A 23158-nucleotide genomic window follows, 5' to 3' on the forward strand; every position below is an offset into this window, starting at 1 on the left:
ATATATATATAGGGTATTGCTAATGCTGCTACAATTTTTGCTATTGTCATCACAATTTGTCACCTACTTAAATTATTTGTTTAGTTTTATTTATTTATAATTTATGCATATGTATATAGTAAAAAAATTGATAAAGTTTCCAATGTATATATTAAACAATGATGAAATGGTTATGGTAGAAGTAGAAAAAATAAAATTTTATCTTGATTTTGACTGGAAATTTGATAGAATTATTGTGGCAGTAGCAAAATTTGTGGTGACATTAGCAATATTTTGTGTATCTTGTTCTTAGCATGTGTATTTTGTTCTTGATCCACAAGGTATTCTCTAATCTATTTTGATCATTTTGTGCTTTATTATTTTTTTTCAATATCTGATCATAGCCAATTGTGTGTAGCTCTATCTTAATATACTTCTTTTAGATCAATTAGAATTATTTATCCGAATAATGATAAATATGAAACATTACTACTAATACAATATGTCTTAAAATCTTACTAAAATTATTAACTTACAAGGTTTTTTTTTAAAAGAAATAACTATAATTATTGTGTGTATTATATACACACATATAAACATACACTTTGTAATATAAAACACTGTATATTTATGGATGGATATTTTTATGAACCAATATATTTTTATTGATTTTATCAATGACAAAGATTTGCAAAGCTAAGATAGAAAAACCTAAAAAACATTTCATGTGAAATTTATGTGTTTTATCATAATTTATTATTTCATATATATATATGTATATATATATATATATATACACACATATACATTTTCAAAAATTGAAAGATTCAATAATGATTTGCATTAATAGCAAAGAAAAACAGATTTAGTCGAACATGGACAAATTAAATATTAGTAATAAATAGATCTACATACATAAATAATTGAATCACATTGATTGATATGTAAAATTTAATGTGCAGCTCTTTTTGTAAATGTTGGATTTTTTTTATTGTAATATTTTAAAGCATATTTGATAATAAGGTAATTTTTTATTCTATTTATTATAAGAAGCTTGATGTGTAATACATGTATGTTTGTTAACATATATTTTTTTCTTTTCAAAATGTGATACTATAAAAGAAGCCAAGACTCATCTTTTTATGATTCTTCTATGCTTGTTTTAGCTTCAAAAAATTGATGCTTGGGTTTTACTGTGGTCATTTATAGTAGTTTGAAGTAGCTACATAATTTAAAAATTTTAAAACAATGTAGGGGAAAAACAGATAATGAACAAAGCTATATGCTTATTGTACCACCAAATACCCATATTCTTTTCGACCTTATCAACTACACTCCAAGACAATCTCTGGATAAAATGTTATTTAACCAATATTTTATAATGTTATTTCAATAAGAAATGAAATTTTGAAAAAGGAAGAACCTTCCATGATCATTTTTTTAATTTTAATTTTTTAATTTTTTAATTTATTTATCATGAAGCATATTAAATTTGAACTGTAGAACAGCCATTCAAAAAAAAAAAAAAAAATGAAAAAAATGAAAAAAAACAATGATCAATAATTATTTCCTCTGAGGCGGATATATATATATATATATATATATTCACATAATTACACATGAATACACATGCAAGCATTCCACCAGATGGAAAGTGGCAAAAAGCTCATGCAGCAGTTCATATTCAAATACACAGGTCAAATAACAAAATTCAAAGAATCATCATTCATGGTCAAGTATGACGTTCATGATCTTTTGTGTTGTTCATGGAACAGGAAACATAAAAATCATCCATTTTATTTATTTATTTATTTATTATTGTTATTATTAATGTTGTTCTCTAAGGTATTCTTGATGACCCAAATCATCACCAGAAGCTGTGGATGTTGAGGATGCACCCTCTTGGCTTTTGTGGGAGGGAGTGCTTTGAGTCTTGTGCTGCCAGCTACAACTGACCCATTTTATTTATTTATTCGTTTGTTTATTTATTTTGAAAGGGGCTTGGGGAGCTCTAAATCAAAATCTCAGCCATTTGTCAATAAGGACCCTTACGTCATTTGCAATAATAGAAGTCAGAGTGGTTCTGTGTGTGTGATAATAAATAAGTGAACAAACAAAATAAGTATCAGTCCACTTTTGCAAGTTTACTTTACCCACTGTTGTTTCATTTTGGTTCATGTAGCATTTAGAAGGAAATATGTGAAGAGGATAAACCCTAAAACAATCAAAACATATTGCATGTTGTCAACTCCAATTTGATTCTGAAGGGTTCGTACTATAATATATCCTCTTAGGTTTATGGGGAACAAGAGAATCAGAGTTGTGGGGAACAAGAGAATCAGAGTTGTCTAAGTAGAATTCTTTGGGAATAAGCCATTGTTGCAATTGGGGTCGGGGTTTCCAACATGTTGGAGCACCTGTCTACTTGGCTTGAGAGGAAAAAGAGAAAGGAGAGGGAAAGGTAAAGATAAAGGATACCTAACTCTTTCTCGTGGCTTGCTTCCTAGTTTTACCTGTTGGGAACAAGTCTCCTATTCCAGATGATATGTCTTGCATGAAGAAGGCCAAAAGACATGATGGTCAGGGCAGTTGGGTTACTGATTACCTTGTTGTGAAGGACATAAGCATCAATAAAATAGTTTCTGATACAGACTTGATTGAAACAACTTGCCGCCTGACACTAATCCCACACCTAAGTGGTGGAAGACTTAGGTATACCATGAAGCTCCAGTCGTCTTATCTTGAATATATGAATATATACATATATATATATATATATATATATATTTATCCATGTATCAAGAGAGAGAGATATATATAGAGATACACACACCTTTACATATAATTCTTATCTGTAAGAACTCCAAGACGAAACGAGTATAATTCGAAACGAAGGATCCATTGTTTATATAATTCAGTTTCATATACCGAGCTCCATACATCTGAGAAGACAAACGAGCAATCATGTGAAGAAAGAGTCCAAAACGTTCAGAATCTGTTACTACAAGAAAGACGAGGTCCAACAGATCCCGTGATATACCCCCCTTGAAAGGACAATGACTGCCAATAACATGTTCGAGAATGGAGCCTGTTCTGAGTAAGAGAGAATAGAGACTACTTTCATTTATACATCTAAATCTTGGAATTGAGATATAATGCTGGTGGAGATACTGCTACTACACAAGTCAACACAAGTTGATGGAGGTGACAAGTGTAGCATAGACAGTCATGCTTGTCTGATCCAACTTCTACTTGCAAGCGAAGCCCTTTTTTAGGAGGGCTCCTGCTTTCGCAAATGATGCTGAGGAACCATCCTGCTCTGAGAAGTTTGAAACTGATGCTCAACTGCACCGAGAAGATGAAACACTCCGAAATGGGAAGGCATTGAATTAGGTGGAACTAGTTGAAGGTCTAAGCTGTACAAGAAATTCAAGGTGGCGTAATCCAAAACAAGCGGAAGTCTCCTCGTACAAGTTCTCCCAATATTTTGTTTCTATCTAAGTTCGTATCTGGAGTAAAGCTTAGTGTCCTCTGTTCGGCTTCTTGGCTCCCAAATTACTGTGGTCCTTGATGTTGCAGCCGACGTCTTCGTCTGTCTCGATACCAATCTCCTCCTGCAAGCAGAGCTCACGTTAGCACGTATCAGCTCATACTAAAATATAGGAGATACTTTGTCATACAAACATGAGCTGCGCAGGAAATAATGGATCTCTGTTCAGGTAGCTCGCAAAGGTGTGTTCAAGGGACTTCGAAGGTCTAGAACATCAACACGAATCATAACATGCATTCAGCTTAAGACCATGACATGGGGATTACATAACTCTACTCGCTGTTCCAACTAACTATATTTGTGAACAGGACTGCATTATCACCACTTCTTATTGCAACAGCACATAAAACCACCAATCTGAAGTCAACCTGATGGACTGGTGCACTTCAATTTCAGAAGTAAGGACACTTGGGAGCAAAATGAAAATGAAAATGAAAAAAATAATAGACGCCTCTTTAAAAAGTGTTAGACGCATGAAACCAAATGTCAGATGATTTAAATCATCATTTCCTATCTATTTAACAACCTCACTGTTCCCAGGATTAACTTGTGCAATTAAACAGTAGGTGTACAAGACGTGACTTAATACTTCAAAATATGATGAAGAAGAGGCAGTAATTAGGTACCTTGAGATCCTTCAAATTTTCAGTCATTGATTCGGTAATCATACCCCACAGTTCCTGGTATATTTTCTTCCTCTTCCTCCATAACCCCAATCTGTGTTCGTAGGTTCCTTGAACTTCCAGACGCTCTTCAGGTGTAACTAAAACACTGCCTCCTCGCAATGCATCTACCTTTGATTCCATGACTTCGATCTGCATTATAAAAATAAAAATAAAATTACACGAAGTGTACGCGAAGGTTAGGGAGGAGGAACAAGTAGTATTGCATTTTCAAAATATATTTGAAGGAACAGAAACTACAAAAACTGGTCAAGGAGGACATCTCTCTTAGTATGATGATTGCTATTTGAATTCCCTTACAGAAAACCTGAAGACAAATCCCGTAACCTGCCATTGTATGCTTCCACGAGGAATATAACAGAATTACTTGATAAGACCACTGCCATTTAGGACTGATAATGGATATGAATATAATGCATCCTGCTCATGAATGCCTTAGACCATGTTCCTAAAAAGCTGAAACATACACAGCCACATTAACCAGTATTTAATATGCGTACCTCTGAGCTTAACTTTGCCGTCTTCTCCCTAATTGCTTCAAGGGTAAGATTGGATTCCGTAGACTTAACCCCTGCAGTTCGCAGCAAAAGGTCTGTCATTACAGTTTGTAAGGTCACATTGATACCTAGGTGCAGGTGTACTCTGAACACTATGCCAAGCTAAAACGAATTCCAAAATGTGCATCGACGCTGATATTCAACAATGATGGCATTCCCGATCAGAAGCCATGGTTATACAAAATAAAAAAGTAACTTACAAAGTTCATCATCCTTATTGAGAATACACGACAAAACGCTGGTGACAGCGAAGAAACGTCAAATGGTTGAATACATGCTCAATATTCACATGAAATCGAGATAAGCAACGGAGATCATGGCCAGTTTCTTTGATGTAATTTGTACAGAAATGCATCCATAAGTTGTGTAATCGATTGACACATGCCCACAACCATTCTAGAACCAGTTAGGATTTGTGAAAGTACAAAAAGGTACGCACACCTGCTTCAAGCTCTGATACACGAGAGCGAATAACTGCAACATCTGCCTGTAATTGGTCATTTTCCTTCTTCATTGCATCGAGTTCGTCGATGTCAGGTATTTCAAACTGGGACTGGTTAGCCAAGCAGACTCGCTGTTTTCCATAATCTTTGTACGAAATTTTCCCGTTAGCTGCCAGCGTATCCATCACCTTCTGCACAGCAGCTTTCTTGATGCCATGCTGCGCTAATGCATCCGCTACCATTTGGGAATTGAGGGGTCTGTTTTGCTGTCAGAGTTCAACTCCATTTGCTTTCAGATCGCAACATCAACTAGAATTCACGAAAAACGGTCTGCACCCCGCTAAGACTCTCGTGAAACCTCGAGGAAGCGAAATTAATCTGACGAAGCTGTGGCAGACGAGACTCGAAACTATTTCCACGATAATTATCAAGTTCATCAACAATTGATACAACAATGCACCACCGCATTCAAGAATATCACACCAGAGCAAAAAGGCGGAATTAAGTAGGTATCAGACATTTAGGAACTCAGATTTCCAGGGGTGCTAGCCAATTTTGTTAAACCTAATCAAGCACAATAAAGATAGAACTCCAGCAGAATCATCCAAGGATTAAACACTCACTGACTGAAAATTTGAACATCAAGCGGCAGACCATTATTGCCCAACCTAACACGGACATACAACACAAATAAAAATCCTACAGGCTTCGAGCTATGGACCAAAATCGCACCTGATTTATGTAACTCAAAACGGTTTCTGCACAAACCAACGAGAAACATCATTCACGTTCAATTATTTCTGCTACCAAGAGAATTCATCAGGCCACGCACGCACAATCGATACAACTTCAACAGCACATCAGAAATCGGATACAATAACCCACGACTTGGGCATTTCTGGCTAGAAATTCATTCTTTCGCAGAGTGAATTCATCACTAATTTCACGCCTACCTTCAACACTCCCCATCTTGGGAGGCATGATTCCCACAAGTCGACCCACTCAATCCTCCGATCAGATCCCCTTCCGTCGAAGCTCGTCACAAAGAAACCCACATTACCCTCCACTCGAAATAATAACGGAAAGCCTCAAAAGCATACCCTCGCCACGCAGCACGCCGCAAATTCCAGCAACTTTAGTGCAGTCATTCACAAAAACTTCCTCTGCCCATGTTAAAAACTTAGTGCTGTCAGTTGACAGCGAGGTAATAATCACCGAGTAGAATAATCACATAATCACACGGAAGAGTGTACAGCACGGTTCAAACAGAGGGCGGGAGCGGGAACTGCTAAACCCAAGCCTCAGTAGCGGGCTAGAGATTAGAGTAGTGGGATGTAGACTCGTTTTAAGTTGCCTCGCTTCTGTGACGAGAGCAAGAGAGAAAGGGATGATGATCCATAGGGTGCCTACAATTGGAGAGAGAAGGCGGGAACAGAAGTAATGGACCCAGCGCCGAATTTCACACTTCTCATACACATGGAAGGGGGTTTATAATTATAAGGTGATTCACGGCAGATGATGTGGAGGGGGTGGGGATCACAACAAAATTTCACCACCTTCCAGCTCAGAGCAGGGCCCCAGCAAATTTAACGTTTGTGGCCACGTCAGGATGCAGCAATGTCGGGCGCCATAGCAGAGAAAATGTTTACACGGCAACAACCACACATAATCCTCCACTTCTCACTTCAACCTACCTTCCCCTTCGCTCCCCACCGGGCCGGGAGAGTGACCTGATCAGGGGGTTTTGGCGAAATCCGGCTGCTGCAGAGGACAAGGTCGCCAAGGAGCTAATCGCACATTATTTTTCTTGGAACTGTGCAGGTCGGGTTGTGGTTGTCGTGTTGATGTCATGGAGTGTGTATCAATGACAGTTCGATGTTCAAAAGTATTCCAAGACAATGTGCCCCTAGACCATCATTTATGTACTGAGAATCACAGAGTGCACAAGTTCACGGGTCAGAAAAGAGAATTTTGGCGGGATTTGCAGTCGCGGTGGATCAATGTTCTCCCTCTCTTTTCTGTTTAGTTGTTTATGGGGTTTCTCACACGCTGCGGGACATGGCTGGTGAGAGAGGTCATGTGAAGTGAGCGGGGGCGGGAGGGAAGGAGGGAGAGGGTGGTGGTGTTTTTATTTTTTATTTTTTATTTTTCGTGTTGTGTGTGTGGGAGAGAGTTTTAGAGGAATTCAAGATGCCGGAGCTTCCAGAGGTTCAAGCAGCCAAAGTGCTGGTGGGTAGCCGTTGCTTGGGTGGAGTGATAGTGAAGGCCCTCGTGGCTAACGACTCGAAGGTCATCGATGGGGTGACGCCGGCTGCTCTCCAGAAAGCTCTCTTGGGGAAAAAAATTCTAGAGACCCATCGGAAGGGCAAGCACTTGTGGCTCCAGCTTGATTCTCCTCCGTATCCCTCCTTTCAGTTCGGTCCGTTCCTCACAAACCTCGTCCTCAACGATGCTTGTACTGGTCATTTTGTTGTAATCGCTGCTGGTGTTGTTCTGAAAGGCGTTACGGTAGACCTTCAGATTTCGGCAGAGCTTTTTTAAGGTGCTTCTCATCGTTTACATTACCTTCTAAATGTAGAATTGAGACCTTGCAGAACAGACCCCGTCGATATCGTCTCTTACAATTTGTTGAGTAATTCCCCGCCTTGTGATTTCTAGAGAAATGAGGCACAATTTGTGTTGGCTCATGTACACCCTCAGCTCTGTCTAGTCTTGATGTCGTTTGGGTTGGCTACCTTCATTTTCTTGTGAAGCGTTTTGTAATGTTTCCGATTCACTTGGCTGTGCAGGCATGAGCGGTGCTGTCGTCGTCAAGGGCGTCAAGGGCCTGCAATATAAAAGGTGGATATTAGTTATTTGAGCCATATTTTAGTAAGTTGTGCTGAAGGACACAGCTTATAGTAAAACATGGTTTCGGTGAAACTATACAGTTCGTGTCCTTCAGTCTTGATTTATTGGTGAAGGTAGCGAACCAGGAAAGACGTAGTTAGTTATCAAGGACGATTGTACTTTCTAAAAACTGGGAAGTGAGGTTACATATTATACATGTAGGCTGTCAAGTAAAACGTAGACTTCAGTTCTTACCCGAGCTTGATCGAATGTCTAGAGGTTTTGATGTGCTAATCGTGTCCTACTACTGTTTGGATTGTCAGAGTCCATGAAATATAATGTGTAACCATTGAAACAAAGTGTCGAAGAGTTTTCTTTACATTGCTAAGAAATCGTAAAAGACTTCAACATTTGTGCATCTCCTAAGTCTTCAATTCCTTCCGAAAAAAATCATTGACCATCAGAGTAATTATTCCTGGGTGGATTTTGCAGCTCCAAAGTCGATGACACAGAAGAGTTTCCATCGAAATACTGGAAAGTCCACTTGAAGGTGTGCATCCCTGGGCTTTGATTCTCGTTTAGTACTTCCTAGATGGTTTAAATGTTCATAGAGTTTTACACGTACATTTGAACTCATGACCGTGTTGGTGAAGTAGCATGAAGTTTTCAATTGTCAGGGTTAGTGTACCTTAATCCAGTACACGAGCCTTAGATCCATCTCGCAGACTGCTTCTATTTGAGCGTAAAATGATCCTGTGTGATGGTCCTCTTTTTATTTTGTTTTGTTTTGTTTTGTTTATGATACTCTTTAACGGCTACTTGAACATAATGTAGCTAGTTTTTCTGATTTTTTCAGATGCATGACATGGATTACATATGATACTCTTGAAGCTCAAATATATTCATTGTTTTGAGAACCGTGCAATTGTAATTGGGTATAGGCTGTTGAAAATCCCAGATGTATTTACATTGTTTTTCGTTTGTAGAAGTCCACGTCTTGGGGATGCCACAAATTATTGATCACTTGAATATCCGGTTTGCTGGATCTGGCGAACCTAAGATTATTTCGTGAGGAAGTTATTGTTCTTGTCTCACTAAGTTGAGATCGTTGGTGGTACTGGGTTATTGGAAAAGCTTAAGTGGGATGATGAAATGCAGCTGGACACTGGAGTGGAGGTGGCATTTACTGACAAACGTCGCTTTGCTCGTGTTCGCCTACTCGACGATGTAAGTATGCTCGCTCGTGCATTATGAAATGTTGGCCTTCAAGTGTCACGCAGTTTGAATTCCAAGTTGTATAAAATATCTCATTTATTTGATTCTCTTACCTCATTTTTACTAGCTTGTCAGCCTCTCAGACTCGTGACCATCATGACTGTTTTTTTTACACGTGTTTTGCAGCCTGCAAAAGAGCCGCCAATTTCTGAGTTGGGGTTGGATGCATATCTTGAGCTTCCAAGTGCGAAGGACTTCACTGAAGCTCTCAAAACCAAAAAAGGAGCCATTAAAGCCCTTCTTCTCGATCAGGTACTGAATAGCAGTCCTAAATTTTTGTGTGGCGATGCATCCTTGTCGTATGATGTTTGCGTCAATGATTAGTGTGCTTATACGATTACTTTAAATTGTCATGGAAAATAGTTGTTTCAAGTCCTGCCTTCCTTGACATAATTCGCATTGAAGTAATGTCGTGGGGTCGTTGTGAATACAGAGCTTTCTTGCAGGCATTGGAAATTGGGTGGGAGATGAAGTGCTTTATCAGGTACTCGTTGAGCTTGACTAATATTTTGGAACAGGATAAGCTCTTTGTCCTAACAGTTCATGAGTGGTTTGTTTGATTTAATCTGGTTATATATCGGGAGTGGCTCACCCTGGTTCAAAGTGGTGTACGATGTGAACTACAGTTGCATGAGTAAATATGCAATTATCACCTTGTCCAATGCATGGATGTCTTTAACATGAGTTTCGTGATCTTAAAGTTTTGAGGCATTTTTTTTCAGTCAAAAATTCATCCAGAGCAGTCGGCCAATTCATTGAAGGACGAGGAGTGCACCAGGTTACACACCGCCATCAGAGTGGTACAAATTAAGTTCTAGATTTCTTTTCTATGAGTATAGTTGACCTAGATGAATAATTTTGCTTTGAATACTGGTTAGGGATCACGAGTTACCGTCGTGCTCATTAGTTCTGTTCTAAATCCAGTCATCGTGATAGAATTTCCGTCTCCAAATGCAAAAACTCCATTAATGGAGTCATTTTATCGGGAACTGTGCATGATAATCCTGTCTTACCTCACAATAGCGGTATTGTGCACTGGTTAATATGATTGTGCAACTTTATTTTAGTCTAATGTAATTGGTGTGCCTACGCTTGATACTTACTGATCGAGGTTATTCCTGTTTTGCTTTGGGAACTTGCTGTAGGTTTTGGATAAGGCAGTTTCTGTTCATGCAGACAGTGAGAAATTTCCTCGGAGTTGGATATTTCATCATCGTTGGGACAGGAAGCCAGGGAAGATTAGAGGTAATTAATGTAATTAATTTGCACCTTATGCTGATCTTAGGCTGATCTACTATCTGAGTTGCAACAGTCACTTCTTGGAACGTCCTGAAGTGTGTCACCTCGTCACTGTCATTCAACATTAGTTAACTTGTTTTATTTTTGTTACAGGAAACCAGATTGAGACAGTAACCGTCGGCGGGAGGGTAAGATTGCTCTTAGAATTAGATTCTGCTTATTCCTCTGCAGTGAGTGGTACCAGTAAACACTTAATATTTTTTCTCCTTCCGCTGACAACCCCATTTATTGGCACAGACGTCTGCTTATGTCCCCAATATACAGAAGTATAGTGGACGTGAATTGAAAGGAGCCAGGAGGAAGGCAGCTATTGCACATGATATCCCTCACGACGAAACCGATACGGATGAGAATGTAGACCCTGCAGTTGGTGAGGTAGCGGCCGACAAGGAAATGAAAACACAGCCTAAGCACAGTAGGGGACGACCTCCAAAACACAAAGTGGACAATGTAGTGAACTCTACGCCATCCGCTGTGAGCTCCGCTGGAGCGAAGAAGCGCGGTAGACCTTCAAAGCAAAAACCTACCTCGAGCGAAGGAAAAGTAGACACTGAGGAAATTGGCACGGAAAGTCTTTCTGAACCCAAACGAAGAGGTCGACCTCCCAAGGTAAAAACTGATACTCAAACTAAGGTCCTAACTAAGGAAGGAGAAAAAACTTCAGAAGACGACGATAGTGGAGTGGAGGACGCAGGTGAGGCACCTAATAAACTGGCCGGAGCGGGAACGCCCAAGCGTAGGGATAGGCCTCCAAAATCAAAACCCGAAGCAGCTGAAGAGGTGGAGATTATCAAGAAGATCAAGTTGGGGTTAAGTGACGAGGGGTCTGCTAGTCCAAAACGAGGCAGAGGTCGACCTCCGAAGACAAAATCCGATCCCGAAGCCAAACTCGCGGACACTAAGAATGGTCACGTTGAAGTTTTAACTCAGGTTGCAGAAAATGCTGTACCCACTCTAACCCCCAAGAAAAGAGGCCGCCCGTCAAAGACCAAAGCTCCCAGCTGACTTCTTGTGATCCATTTTTAACATTGACAACATTGGCAACATACGGACAGCTAGATGGTTGTTTAAGCGTACGTCCTTGCTGGTGAAGTGCACATGTTTATATACCGGTGCATTAACTATCCCAGCGTAATTTTTCTGTATTTTGTGTTGCTTACCAGACGTCTTATCTGTAACTCGAGACTGCTAATTTTTAATTTTTTTTTTTAGTTCGTCTTCGTTTATGATCTGTCTCTATGTGCCGTGGAATCAAGTACAAATAATTGATGTACGAAGCGTCTATAATCTTCATGTACTTGCTCTTACTCCGTGCATGCATTAGTCGTGACCCGGATATTTCCTTGGGTTGAGAAATCTTTTAGTCATTGTCTCGAATTCATGTCGCTACCAAGGGGCTGCCCAGACAATCCAGCACTTTTTCCTCCTGAGCTAAAGCGGAGTTGGTCCTCAGCGACGTTGACATCCCTGGGGCAGAAGTACGGCACATCGTTTCTATCTGTAAGTGGACATTTTGTGGCTGTACCCAGCGTCCTTGGATCAACAAACATACTTGAGGTTTTTGATTCCTACGCACTTTGACAACTCGACCTTTAATACTAGCCTACCTCTGCCTCTGGACTCGTGGATCAGCTCGCCGCTTCAGGCTTCAGTCAACTCACTCTACCTCTTTGGAACTGTTTCTATGGAGCTTGCTTTCTCCAAAAACAAAACAATGAAAGAATTAAAGTAGAGGAATATTAAATTGTTCCACATAAATCTTAAACTGACTCATTTTTAGAACAATATAATTGTTGTCTCCACCCAAATAGCTGTTAATCGTTCTCAACATTTTATATCCTCTGGATCTTTGTTTTGCCACCTCTTACACATCTTTCTTCACAATGCACCAACTTCTCTTCAATGTGAAATTATCAATCTTGCTTGCTTTTTCTTCAAGTTGCTCCATCATAGTCTTTCCTAGGAGTTCCATTATCCCTCTCACCCCTTGCAGAATTAGCACATCATTAAGTGCAAAATTGAGAGATCATTGAGGGAGTAAAAAAACCCTATGTAATTTAAGAGAAGTAGAGTAGAAGTGACAAACTCTATATAGTGTAAGAAAAGCAAGGTAGAAGCACTTGGATTGATTTAATATTCCTCCAAAAATATTGTACATATAACATTTTAATTTTTTTGAAAAAAAAACTTTTTCATAGTTTTGAATAGAAATATCATATAGTATAGACAACTTAATTGAGTTAATTCACAAATATAGTGGTGATAAAAGTCATAAGTTAGATTTATACATTGGTGATTTACTATTACTTCTTAATACTAGGTCACAAAAAGTAATATATTATATTTATTAATAGTAAAATAAGTCATTCATTACATCATTATTTGATCTATTGTAGTTTTTGTTGTTGAACTAGTTCATTGGTAGGAAGGCTTACCACAAGCATTACTAAATGATAGTTTTAAATGGTTTAGTATCATTTATATATGAATCTTTGATGGAAATAGTTTTTTTGTCATACAAATATTTTTTTATGATCATAAATCTAAAAAATCGATTTGTCTTGTATTATTTGATTGTATTATAATATCTTTTTATTAAAAGAATAATTTTTTAATTAATCAAAATATATATTTTTTCACAAAGATATATTTTTTTGGTAAAGACTTTGTAAATTGTTTGAGTTATAAGATTATAAGAGTTAAAAAAATAAAAAAAGTTATAATTTTTTTTAAATTGCAATAACATAATATAATATATATATATTTTTTAAGAGAATCTTAATAGACCTATGATTTTACTAAATAGATCCACCCTTGATGAAGAATATGGCAATCATGATGAATAAGATTGGTTTTTTATTGGTTACAAATCTTATAATGGGGAAATGAATCTAGAGGTCATTATTTTTTTCATGATGGTTAGGATGGTTAGGTAAATTTAGTTAAAACTTGGTTCCATTTAACATTTTTTTAATTTTATTTAAAAAATATTATTATATATATATTTTTATACTAATATCATAGAATCTTTAAATAAATGAATTATATAAAATCCAATCAATAATAAAAAAATCTTAACAATTAAAAGACTATTTTAATATATAATTTATATTAATTAAAAAAATATTTAATAATACTTATAAATTTTATAATAAAACTTGCTATATCTTAAAAAGCTTTTAGCATCTTTTCAGCAAAAAAAAAAAAAAAAAAAAAAAAAAAAGATTTCAAAATAAAATCCAAATTGCTAAAAACTTTGTAAATATACCAACAATGCTTTAACATTTAATACTTTTATTTAAAAAAATATCATTAAATTTAATTTCTTTGATTTTTATTATTTTAATTAATATTATTAAATTTTATTATTCGTTATTTTTCTTTAAAAGTTATTTTATTTTAGTAATTTCTTAGATCTACAAGATATATTTCTAAATCTCCTATCAATATTACAAATTCTGTTTTTTCTATTCATGTTTAATAAATAATATTATAATATTTTTTTATAATGATAATAATTAGATTTATTTTTATTTTTATTTAAAAATAAAACATATCTTCTCTTTATTAAAATCTATAAGATTAATTTGACTAAATTGATTTATGTCAATTTTTCTTTTAATATTTTAATATCTAGACTTATAAAAATAAAATATATATATATATATATATATATATATATATAGTTAAGAATATAAATTCTTAAATACCAAATTTATTTTACAAAAATATCAAGTTTAAGTACTCATCTATATCTAAATTAGTCAAAGATGTTAGATTGTCCAATTTATTTGGCAATAATGTCAAGCTTGAATACCATAATATATTAAGGGTAGTCAACAATGCAAGGTTATCAAATTTATTTGGCAATAATATCAAAATTAAGCACTACAATATTTCAAATATAGTTAAAGATATAAAGTTATTCAATTCATTTGGAAATGATGTCAATTCTTTGTACCATAACATATTTAAGGTAGTCAAAGATGTGAGATCTTTAGTTCATTGGATATTAAAGTTAAGTTGTAGTACCTATATAGATTAAGATTTTTTAAATAGATAAGATTTTTTTTTATAGATTTTGGCAATTCTTTCAATTTTTAATAATCTTTTAAATTAAGTTTTTTTTTTTTTTTTTTTTTTTTTTTTTTTTTTTTAAATTATAATTTATTTAGTAATAAAATCAGCTTTAAGCATCTTTTTAAATCTAATTCCAATATTTTATTTATTTCAAAAAATTAGTTTTGAATATCTTATTTAAGAATACAATTCCTTAATTTTAAGAGATTTAAATTCTTAAACTTATTCCAAACATCATTTTTATTTAGCATATGTTAGATTTTGTTTAATACTTCTTCATGAGTACTAATTTCAAAAGATAGATTTAAAAAAACATATTATAAGTTTAGTAAATGTCTTGTCAATGTAAAAAATATGCCTAATCTTTTAAAATCATGTCTTGATATAAAATCACTATCATTATAAATTAAAAATAAAAAAGATAAAAAACATGTAGTTCTTATTTTATAAAACTTATAAATTTTTATAATTGCTATACCATTCTTCTAACTCTAAAACAACATGATTCAAACACACCAAATCTTTTAGAACCTTTATATTAGAAGTCAATTTAATAGATTCATAAATTTAATACCAATATAAATTTAGTGGAACTTGTTCAAAGTTTAATGGCTTTATAAATCAAGTACAATTTATTACTTTGGTTTATTTTCAACGATATTCCATAGAAATATCTTATATTAGTTTGGTTGGAACTTTGCTTTCAATTTAAGCTTTCTCTTAGTTTTTTCCATTATTTGAAAAAAATTCTCTCATATTGCACAACTTAGAGACATTTTTGGTAGCATTTGATGAATATAACAAGATTTATTGTGCAAAAAATCAAGATTCAAAGCCTTCTATAAAGAATACATTTTAGATTGATTTATGCTTCAAATTCTTTATAATAAGTGTATGATATAAATTGGAGAGAAGATGCATTAATAAGCCAATTTTCTTAGGAAATATAAGACAATTTGAAGGACCTACTGTTGTCTATATTTGATATTCAATCACTCAATGAAACCATCAATTCAACTATAAAGTACAATAATCAACTTTTTTAATATTGATAAGATAAATATCTATTGTTTGTATTATAAATTTATTTCATATCTTTTATTTTTTTTAATTTTAGTAAATATTCGGAAATAGAAGATATTAAAATTGATGTATTTTTAATTAAAACTTTTTTTAAATAAAAGAATTATTAAAGAAAATATAATTTTTATTTATTTTCTAAAAAAATTGGCACAAAGATTTATAATAGCCACAATAAGCATCAACATATACATAAGATAAGAAGTAAAGTCACTTCACCAAATAATTTGTAAAAAATCAAGAATATGTAGTCACAATAAGGACCATGTAGTTGAATTCTTCTATTCCACATATCAAAAAAGATCATGTATTATCACGTAACTCTTCTTGTAGCTTTATCATAACAATATATTTAGATGTTCAAAACCTCAAAATTCTTGATTTGATAGATTCAAAAGCCTATTTTTTCTTTATTGATATAGAAATTTTAAGAATTTATAAAATGCATATAGTTAAGAAAGCCAAGGCTGTCCATGTAAAGGTCACAAATGGTAAATTTTTATCCTTTAAATACATTATTCATAAAACCAATTTATTACAAATAGCATAAAAGAATTAAAATAATTAGGTTGTATTTAATATCATTAGGTCTCTATTTAATTTTATTATTTTAAGACTTTCTTGACAAAAAAGTTATAATCTTTTTATAGATTGGATATTTTCTATAATAGAATTTATTAAAATATTATAACTTATTATCTATAAATTTGATAGAAAGTTCTATATACCTTATAGATTTAGAATTATAAAGTCCAATTTCATTTAAGTTAGTACTTTTATGAAGCAACCAAGAAAGATAATTTTTTTTTGTTTATATAATTCCAACATCTAAATTGATAACAATTCTTCCAAAAGAATACAAAAAAATTTAAGATGTGTTCAAAAAGAAGAATGCAGATACTTTGCTAGAATATTGTTCTTATGATTGTGCTATAAATCTTTAAAATGGAACACAACTATTTTTTGGTCCAATTTATAACTTATCACATAATAAATTTATGACATTAAGAAAATATATTAATAAGAATTTAACAAAAAAAATTATTTAAAATTCTATATTTCATGATATTACATCTATATTCTTTGTAAAGAAAAAAAAAATCTTTGTAGATGTGTTTTGACTATTGCAATTTCAACAAAGTAACAATAAAAAATTGATATCTTTTACCATTGATATCTAAGCTTTTCAATTGATTGGATCAAGTGAAGATCTATACTAAAATAGATCTTTGCAGAGCTTATAATCTAATACACAGCAAACTAGAAGATAAATAGAAGAGTACTTTTTGTACAAGGTATGGACTCTCTGAGTATAATGTTATGCTTTTTGGCCTTATAAATGCACTAGCTATTTTCTAACATATAATGAACAATATATTTTGTGAATTCTTTTATGATTTTAATATATATTATTTAGATAATATCTAAATTTATTTTGAGGTTTTAAAAGAAGATAAACAATATGTTAGCCTTAGCTTACAAAAATTATAAAATAATAGATTATATGCCAATTTAAAATATGAATACTTCATAAGTCCCAAGTATGAGTTTTTTGGCTATATTCATTCAAATAAAGGATTAATTATTGATTCAAAGAAAATTAAGACCATTAGAAATTAACATAATATATACAAATTATAAGAATTTTGAATATTACATATTGGTTTAAGTTTTAAATTATCATCATGTCTATTAGAATATGTTTCTATTTTGTTTTAATTTCAACATTACTTATCAATCTAAGAAGGAAGAAAAATTATCAAATGCTTTATGAAATTATACATACTTTTTGCCAAAAGAAAAAGAGACAATATACAATCAGTAACAAATAACATTCTTGCAAATAAGAAATTTTGTGTTTGAACAATTACTACATCAATTCTAATAAATCTTTTATTTTTTTTATTAAGTTTGTGTATCCTTGACTATAGGTGTCTTTAATGTTAAACATTATTGAAGTAATATCTATAATAACTTTAATAAATTTAAGTTTGAAGATAATACCATCTACTGTAAAAAATATCTTCATTGTGAAATTTTATGAAAGTATTTTAGTTATTGCTTAGATCTAAATGTGTCCTTAGATCTATATGTATCCTTAGATCTACATATATCCTTAGATCTATATGTATCCTTAGATCTACATGTGTCCTTAGATGTATAATGTGATTGTAGAAAAAAAATTTAAATATATTTTGGATCCAAAAAATATTTTAGAAGTATCCTATAATAAATAAAAGTTTATTTTAGTAAAATTATGATCTCTAAGAATCTTATATTTGGCTTTTTTTATGAGTAGTATAAAAAGAAATAAGACAAAGACTATCTTTAGTCTTATTGATATATCTTTTATATTTTGAACTTGATTTAAGATTCTATAATATCTTTTATATTAGAAATAATTATTTTTTATTTCTTGATAATTTAAATATATATAAATTTTATTAATGATTAATAATTTTTAGATTTAAAAAATCTTAGTTATATGTATTAATTTTATTTCAACAACTTAATGTAGCCAATTTTTTATATAAAGATTAATCAAACAAAGACTCATCTATTATATCTAAGCTTGAATAGATTATTTTTAGATCTATGGATTGAGCTTATTTTTTAAACCTTCATATTTGTAAAGTCTTTTTTTATTAACTAACTAATGATAAAATTAGGTAAATATTGATCATCTATATTATTAAGCATCTTTACAGTGATAAAGTGTTAATCACTTGAGTGTTGGAAAACATTGGCATTGTTAGCTTGATCTACATGGATCTATTATTTTTTTACAAATTAGATAAGTTTTGCAAAAGACATGGTAGTCAATAAGTATTCAAATTCTTGGATAGATGATAACTTTGTCAAGTTTATTTTTGTTGATGAAAGAAAAAGTTATGACTATTAAATTTAGATATAAATATTAATAGATATATTTTTAATATTAAAAATTATACATATTTCTACATATTTTAAATGAAAAATGACTTTGATAGATGTATTATTAGATATAAAAATAAATTATTGACTTTTCTACAATAGATAAACCATAATATTATTAAAAGTAGAAATGATTTTTTTTCTTCATAATAATTAGAAAGAAATATCTAAATTGGTAGAAATTTTGATGATCATAAACTTATTCTATTTTTAAAAAAATTTAGTAAATTTTATTAAGGTTGTAGGCTATAACCTATTAGATTTGAAAGAATACTATAAAGACTAGCAAAAATAATATAATGATCTTGTATATTGACATTAATTTTTATTAATAAATAGAAGGATTTTATGAATTTTAGCTTACTTTATTTGTATTTTTATATGTTAACCAATTTTTACTAATAACTTATATTATCTTGTACCAAAGTATAAGTATTAAATAAAACATAAAGTTTAAATCTTATACTAACCTCATGAAGTGTGATCAATGAAGTAGGCTTTAAATTCTTAAGACTTTTGGATTCTAAGAGTTGTTTAAATTGATTTCTAATTTCTTTATTGAATTATTGTTATGTTGTCTTCTTACAATTAGAATTACATTTAAGATAATCTCATGTAAAATATTAAGTCGACTATTTTGATGTATGGATTACATAAAAATATTATTTTATTTAATTATAATATAATTGGATAGATCATTAGTTTGTACATTATTTTGGCCAAGAAATAATTCTATATGCATTATGTGTAATACAACTAATTTAAGGTCAAGAATAAAATCTTAGTTTTTTTTTTTTTTTTTTTTTTTTTTTTTTTTTTCTTATTAAAGAATATGTATGTAGAATTTAAGTTTTTATTATAAACTTTATTGTATTCAAAGTTTGTTCAAAATAATTGATATTTAATATTTCTTACTCGACATTGTGAGTTGAAAAATTTGAAGATAATTCAAGTTGGGATTTAAAAAACATTATATTTTTTTGAAAATTTTAACTTTTATATTATTCTAGAATTAATACTAGAATCCTAGGTTTGAAAGGTGTAATATATGGCTTTAGAATTATGTAAGAACTTTAATAAATTTTTTTGAGATGATTTTTAGAATTAATTTTTTTAAAAAAAATAGCTTTGGATCATATGCTTGTCAATTGTAACTATTCCTTCTATTACTCATGTCCACATGAATTATAACAAAATTTTGAAGAAACAATATATTCATATTTCATTGAAGTAAAAAAAAAGTAAAGAGCAAAGAGATAGTATGATATAAATATATATATATATATATATATATATATATATATATATATATATATATATACAATTGATTAGAAGAAAATAAAAGTAGATTTTTTAAAATTATTTTTTAGAGATGCTTCCTAAAAGCTTCATAAATGTTGTTTTGACTTTACATGCATTTGTAATTGATTGATAGGTTAGAAACTTGATTAAGAAGTTAATTATATGTTGATAGTATGCAAAAGAAGCTAATTATGTGGCACACATATAAAAAACTTCCCTTGCAAGTTAAGATATGAGACTTACAAAGTCAACACATTTTGGAGGTCCTATAGGAGATTGCTATATAGCTTGTAGTTAAGAGTATATATAGAGGCAAGAATGAAGCCTTCTTCACTCTTTTCAATGCCTTTCTAGTCCTTAATCTTATTTCAAGACTTCTTAGTCTTCTTGTCTTTGACAATACCCATTTGAATTTAATACTATATCATCTTTGAATAATTTTTTAGTCTTTTTGAGTTAAAAAAAGAATATATTTATATTTCAGTTCTTTAAAGTTCAAGTTCTTGACAATTTAACAAGAGTAGTAATTTATCAGTCTTGTCATGTTTTAGAAATGAGTAGATTATCCCACTTTTATTGTTGTATTTTGAAGGTTGTAAATTATTCACCTTTAAACAAACTGCTTAGTTTTTTAATACTAATGTTTTTCCTTAAAAAGAGAAAATTATCTTTTTTTGTAGAAATTTTTATTTGATATCAGAGGTTATGGATTTTTTTCCTTTAATTTGATTTATAGATTTGTTAAGTTATTTGAAATAGAAGGAAAAATCATCTATGCTACACTTAATAAAAGTGAGAATAAATTTGCAAATATTACACATCTTTACAAACTTGTCAATATTCTTAGAGTAGAAATTTCACGCATTATCAACTCTAACCATGGAAACACTAATCCTATGCCTATGAAAGAAGTTTAGAATCAACAACAAGAAGTTATACAATTGAAAGAAGAAAGTAGATCAACCTTACAATCAAATCTAGGAAGTTTTGCTTCTATAAGTACGACAAGGATATGAATTAGTATGCTCAATAAGTTTGATGGAACGAGATCAAAATTTTGAAGATTTTTGCAACAAGTTAAGCTCTATCTAAGGTTGTATTTGTTCTAATATCTTAATGGATTTATTTAATTTGAGTTCATAAGTACTTTATTATCTATGAGTGTTTTTATTTTCTTTCATTTGTACCATTAATAGAAATAGATTCATAATTTTTTTTTGATTTGCATTCATTTTTAGAAGTATTTATGGCTATATTTGTAGATAGTGATTGATAAAGAGAAGTAGAGACCAAGTTCTTATGTTTACAATAAAGATCATAGTTAGCTATTATATATGCTGCAAATTACTCAACATTGTCCAAAGAAGCAATACAATAATAAAATAACAAGTATGATTGCCAAAAAAGACAATATGTTGAAAAATAAGTTTTTCTAGCTAGAATAGGCATTGTATGGTTGGAATCGTATACAACATCTAATAAAGGTCTTATCTTCTCTTCAAATCCCTCACCTTATTTTACAATAGATATGTGTTTAGGACCTAAAAATTACAAAGTCTTGAAATTATTAGATTTAAGAGCTTCAACCTCTTTTATAGACAAAGACTTTGTTAAGAAACAAGAAATATCTTTATTCAAAAAAATTAAACTCATACATATAGAAGTCATAGATAGTCATTTATTATCTTTAAAGAAATATTAAAAATAGATATATTATTTTAATCTTAATAAAATCTTAGGTCAAATCTTAATTAAAATCTTAATTGAACCTTAACCAAATTTTAAATCAAATACTAATGAAACCCTAATGAAATCCTAAATCTTAGACAAACCTTAAACAAATTTTAGATAAACTTTAATCAATTTTTAGTTAAGTTCTAAACCAAATTCCAAGCAAATCCTAAGCCCTAATTAAACTATAAATAAATCCTAAACCAAATCCTAAGTCAAATTGAAATTTCAACAACAAATGATCAAATTATTGATATCAATTAAAATTTTTCATACTTCTTAATATCTTAATTAGAAACAAGTACAAAGAAGATGAAATTTATGGCATTACTAATTTAAAAAAATATAAGATAATCCAATCAAGTATTGGGCGATGTTATAGAGAGAGAAATTGCCTTGAGAAAATACCGAGCTTTTAAGTGGTATTGATTGCTCTACTATTTTGTAGCTATATAATACTTCATAAATATATTTTTTTTGTAAATTCACTTACTCTCATATCATCAGTTCTCCTTTCAATAAATATTTGTAAAAGAAAAATATAAGAAAATAAAACCTTCTTAGAAAGTCTTTATATTTCTCTTTCAAGAGGATTGCTACCTTTTCCAAAATCCTAAACACTACTCCAAATCTTAAATCCTAAGCTCTACTTCCAAATCCTAAATTCTAATTTTTATTTTTATTTTTATTTAAATTCGTATATTGCTTTAAAAAAAAACATTGAGTTGAGGATTCTAGAGGATTGATGCCATTTCACTTTAAGCTACTATCAACTTGTAGCTTCTTCTTGTTTGGAAGAAGCTATATACCAATCTATCAAAAAGATAAATATATAAAAAGCATAGGTGTCACACATCATGCTATTATTAAGAAATATTTCTTGCTCCTTTCCATAAGTGACAATTACTCTTATCACCTAACATAATCTTCTAATACAAGTATTGTAGAGCCAACCCTCTAGATATCCTCAATAAATTAATTGAAGATTTTTAGAGGATATTTCTTTTTATTCTCTTTCACGTGCCACCATGGGGTTTTTTGAACTAGAGACCTCCTTGTTGCTATCCAAGTACCTTATCATTCATCCACCACCATAAGCTCTAAGCCACCACTTGATGTCCAAAGCCTAAATTTATTTTTTTATAAGCTTGATATCTAACTTCTTGTCCTTCTTTAAATCTCTATTTCTCACAAATTGTAATTTTTTTTTATGAAAATTTGTATATCTATTTAAAAACCTATTAAAAATATATCTATCAAATTTTATTTGAAATAAATACTCTAATAATTAATTATCTTAAAAAAAATCCTTTGTATAAACTTAATTTAAATTTCTAACAATTATAATATTTTTTGCTAATAGGATAATATTCTAAATATTTCCTTATAAACCTCTATAATAATTAATTAACTAAG

At 31.3% G+C, this 23158-nt stretch overlaps 2 protein-coding genes across 4 annotated transcripts; one reads left to right on the plus strand and one right to left on the minus strand.

The window, feature by feature from the left end:
* Nucleotides 1-2859: 2859 nt before the first annotated feature.
* LOC112275826 (homologous-pairing protein 2 homolog) lies at nt 2860-6519 on the minus strand. Of its 3 annotated transcripts, none has more exons than XM_024506503.3 (6): nt 6166-6519; nt 5945-5970; nt 5211-5478; nt 4713-4783; nt 4156-4344; nt 2860-3593 (listed from the first exon to the last, which is right to left on the minus strand). In XM_024506503.3, exons 1-6 carry the CDS (start codon nt 6191-6193, stop codon nt 3501-3503), a joined length of 675 nt encoding a protein of 224 aa, XP_024362271.1. In that variant the 5' UTR covers nt 6194-6519; the 3' UTR covers nt 2860-3500. The 3 variants fall into 3 exon arrangements, with proteins under 3 accessions (XP_024362271.1, XP_024362272.1, XP_090102537.1); XM_024506504.3 differs by having other exon boundaries at nt 5211-5542; nt 6166-6279; XM_090246411.1 differs by having other exon boundaries at nt 5211-5621; nt 6166-6278.
* A 376-nt stretch (nt 6520-6895) lies between these two features.
* Nucleotides 6896-11888, plus strand: LOC112275825 (formamidopyrimidine-DNA glycosylase). The gene is made up of 10 exons (XM_024506502.3): nt 6896-7631; nt 8002-8053; nt 8534-8591; nt 9200-9268; nt 9443-9568; nt 9750-9800; nt 10039-10116; nt 10462-10561; nt 10709-10743; nt 10853-11888. Exons 1-10 carry the CDS (start codon nt 7403-7405, stop codon nt 11618-11620), a joined length of 1566 nt encoding a protein of 521 aa, XP_024362270.1. The 5' UTR covers nt 6896-7402; the 3' UTR covers nt 11621-11888.
* Nucleotides 11889-23158: the final 11270 nt, after the last annotated feature.

This window comes from Physcomitrium patens, chromosome 23 (assembly GCF_059467195.1).
Source record: "Physcomitrium patens ecotype Gransden chromosome 23, ASM5946719v1, whole genome shotgun sequence".
Taxonomy (NCBI): domain Eukaryota; kingdom Viridiplantae; phylum Streptophyta; class Bryopsida; order Funariales; family Funariaceae; genus Physcomitrium; species Physcomitrium patens.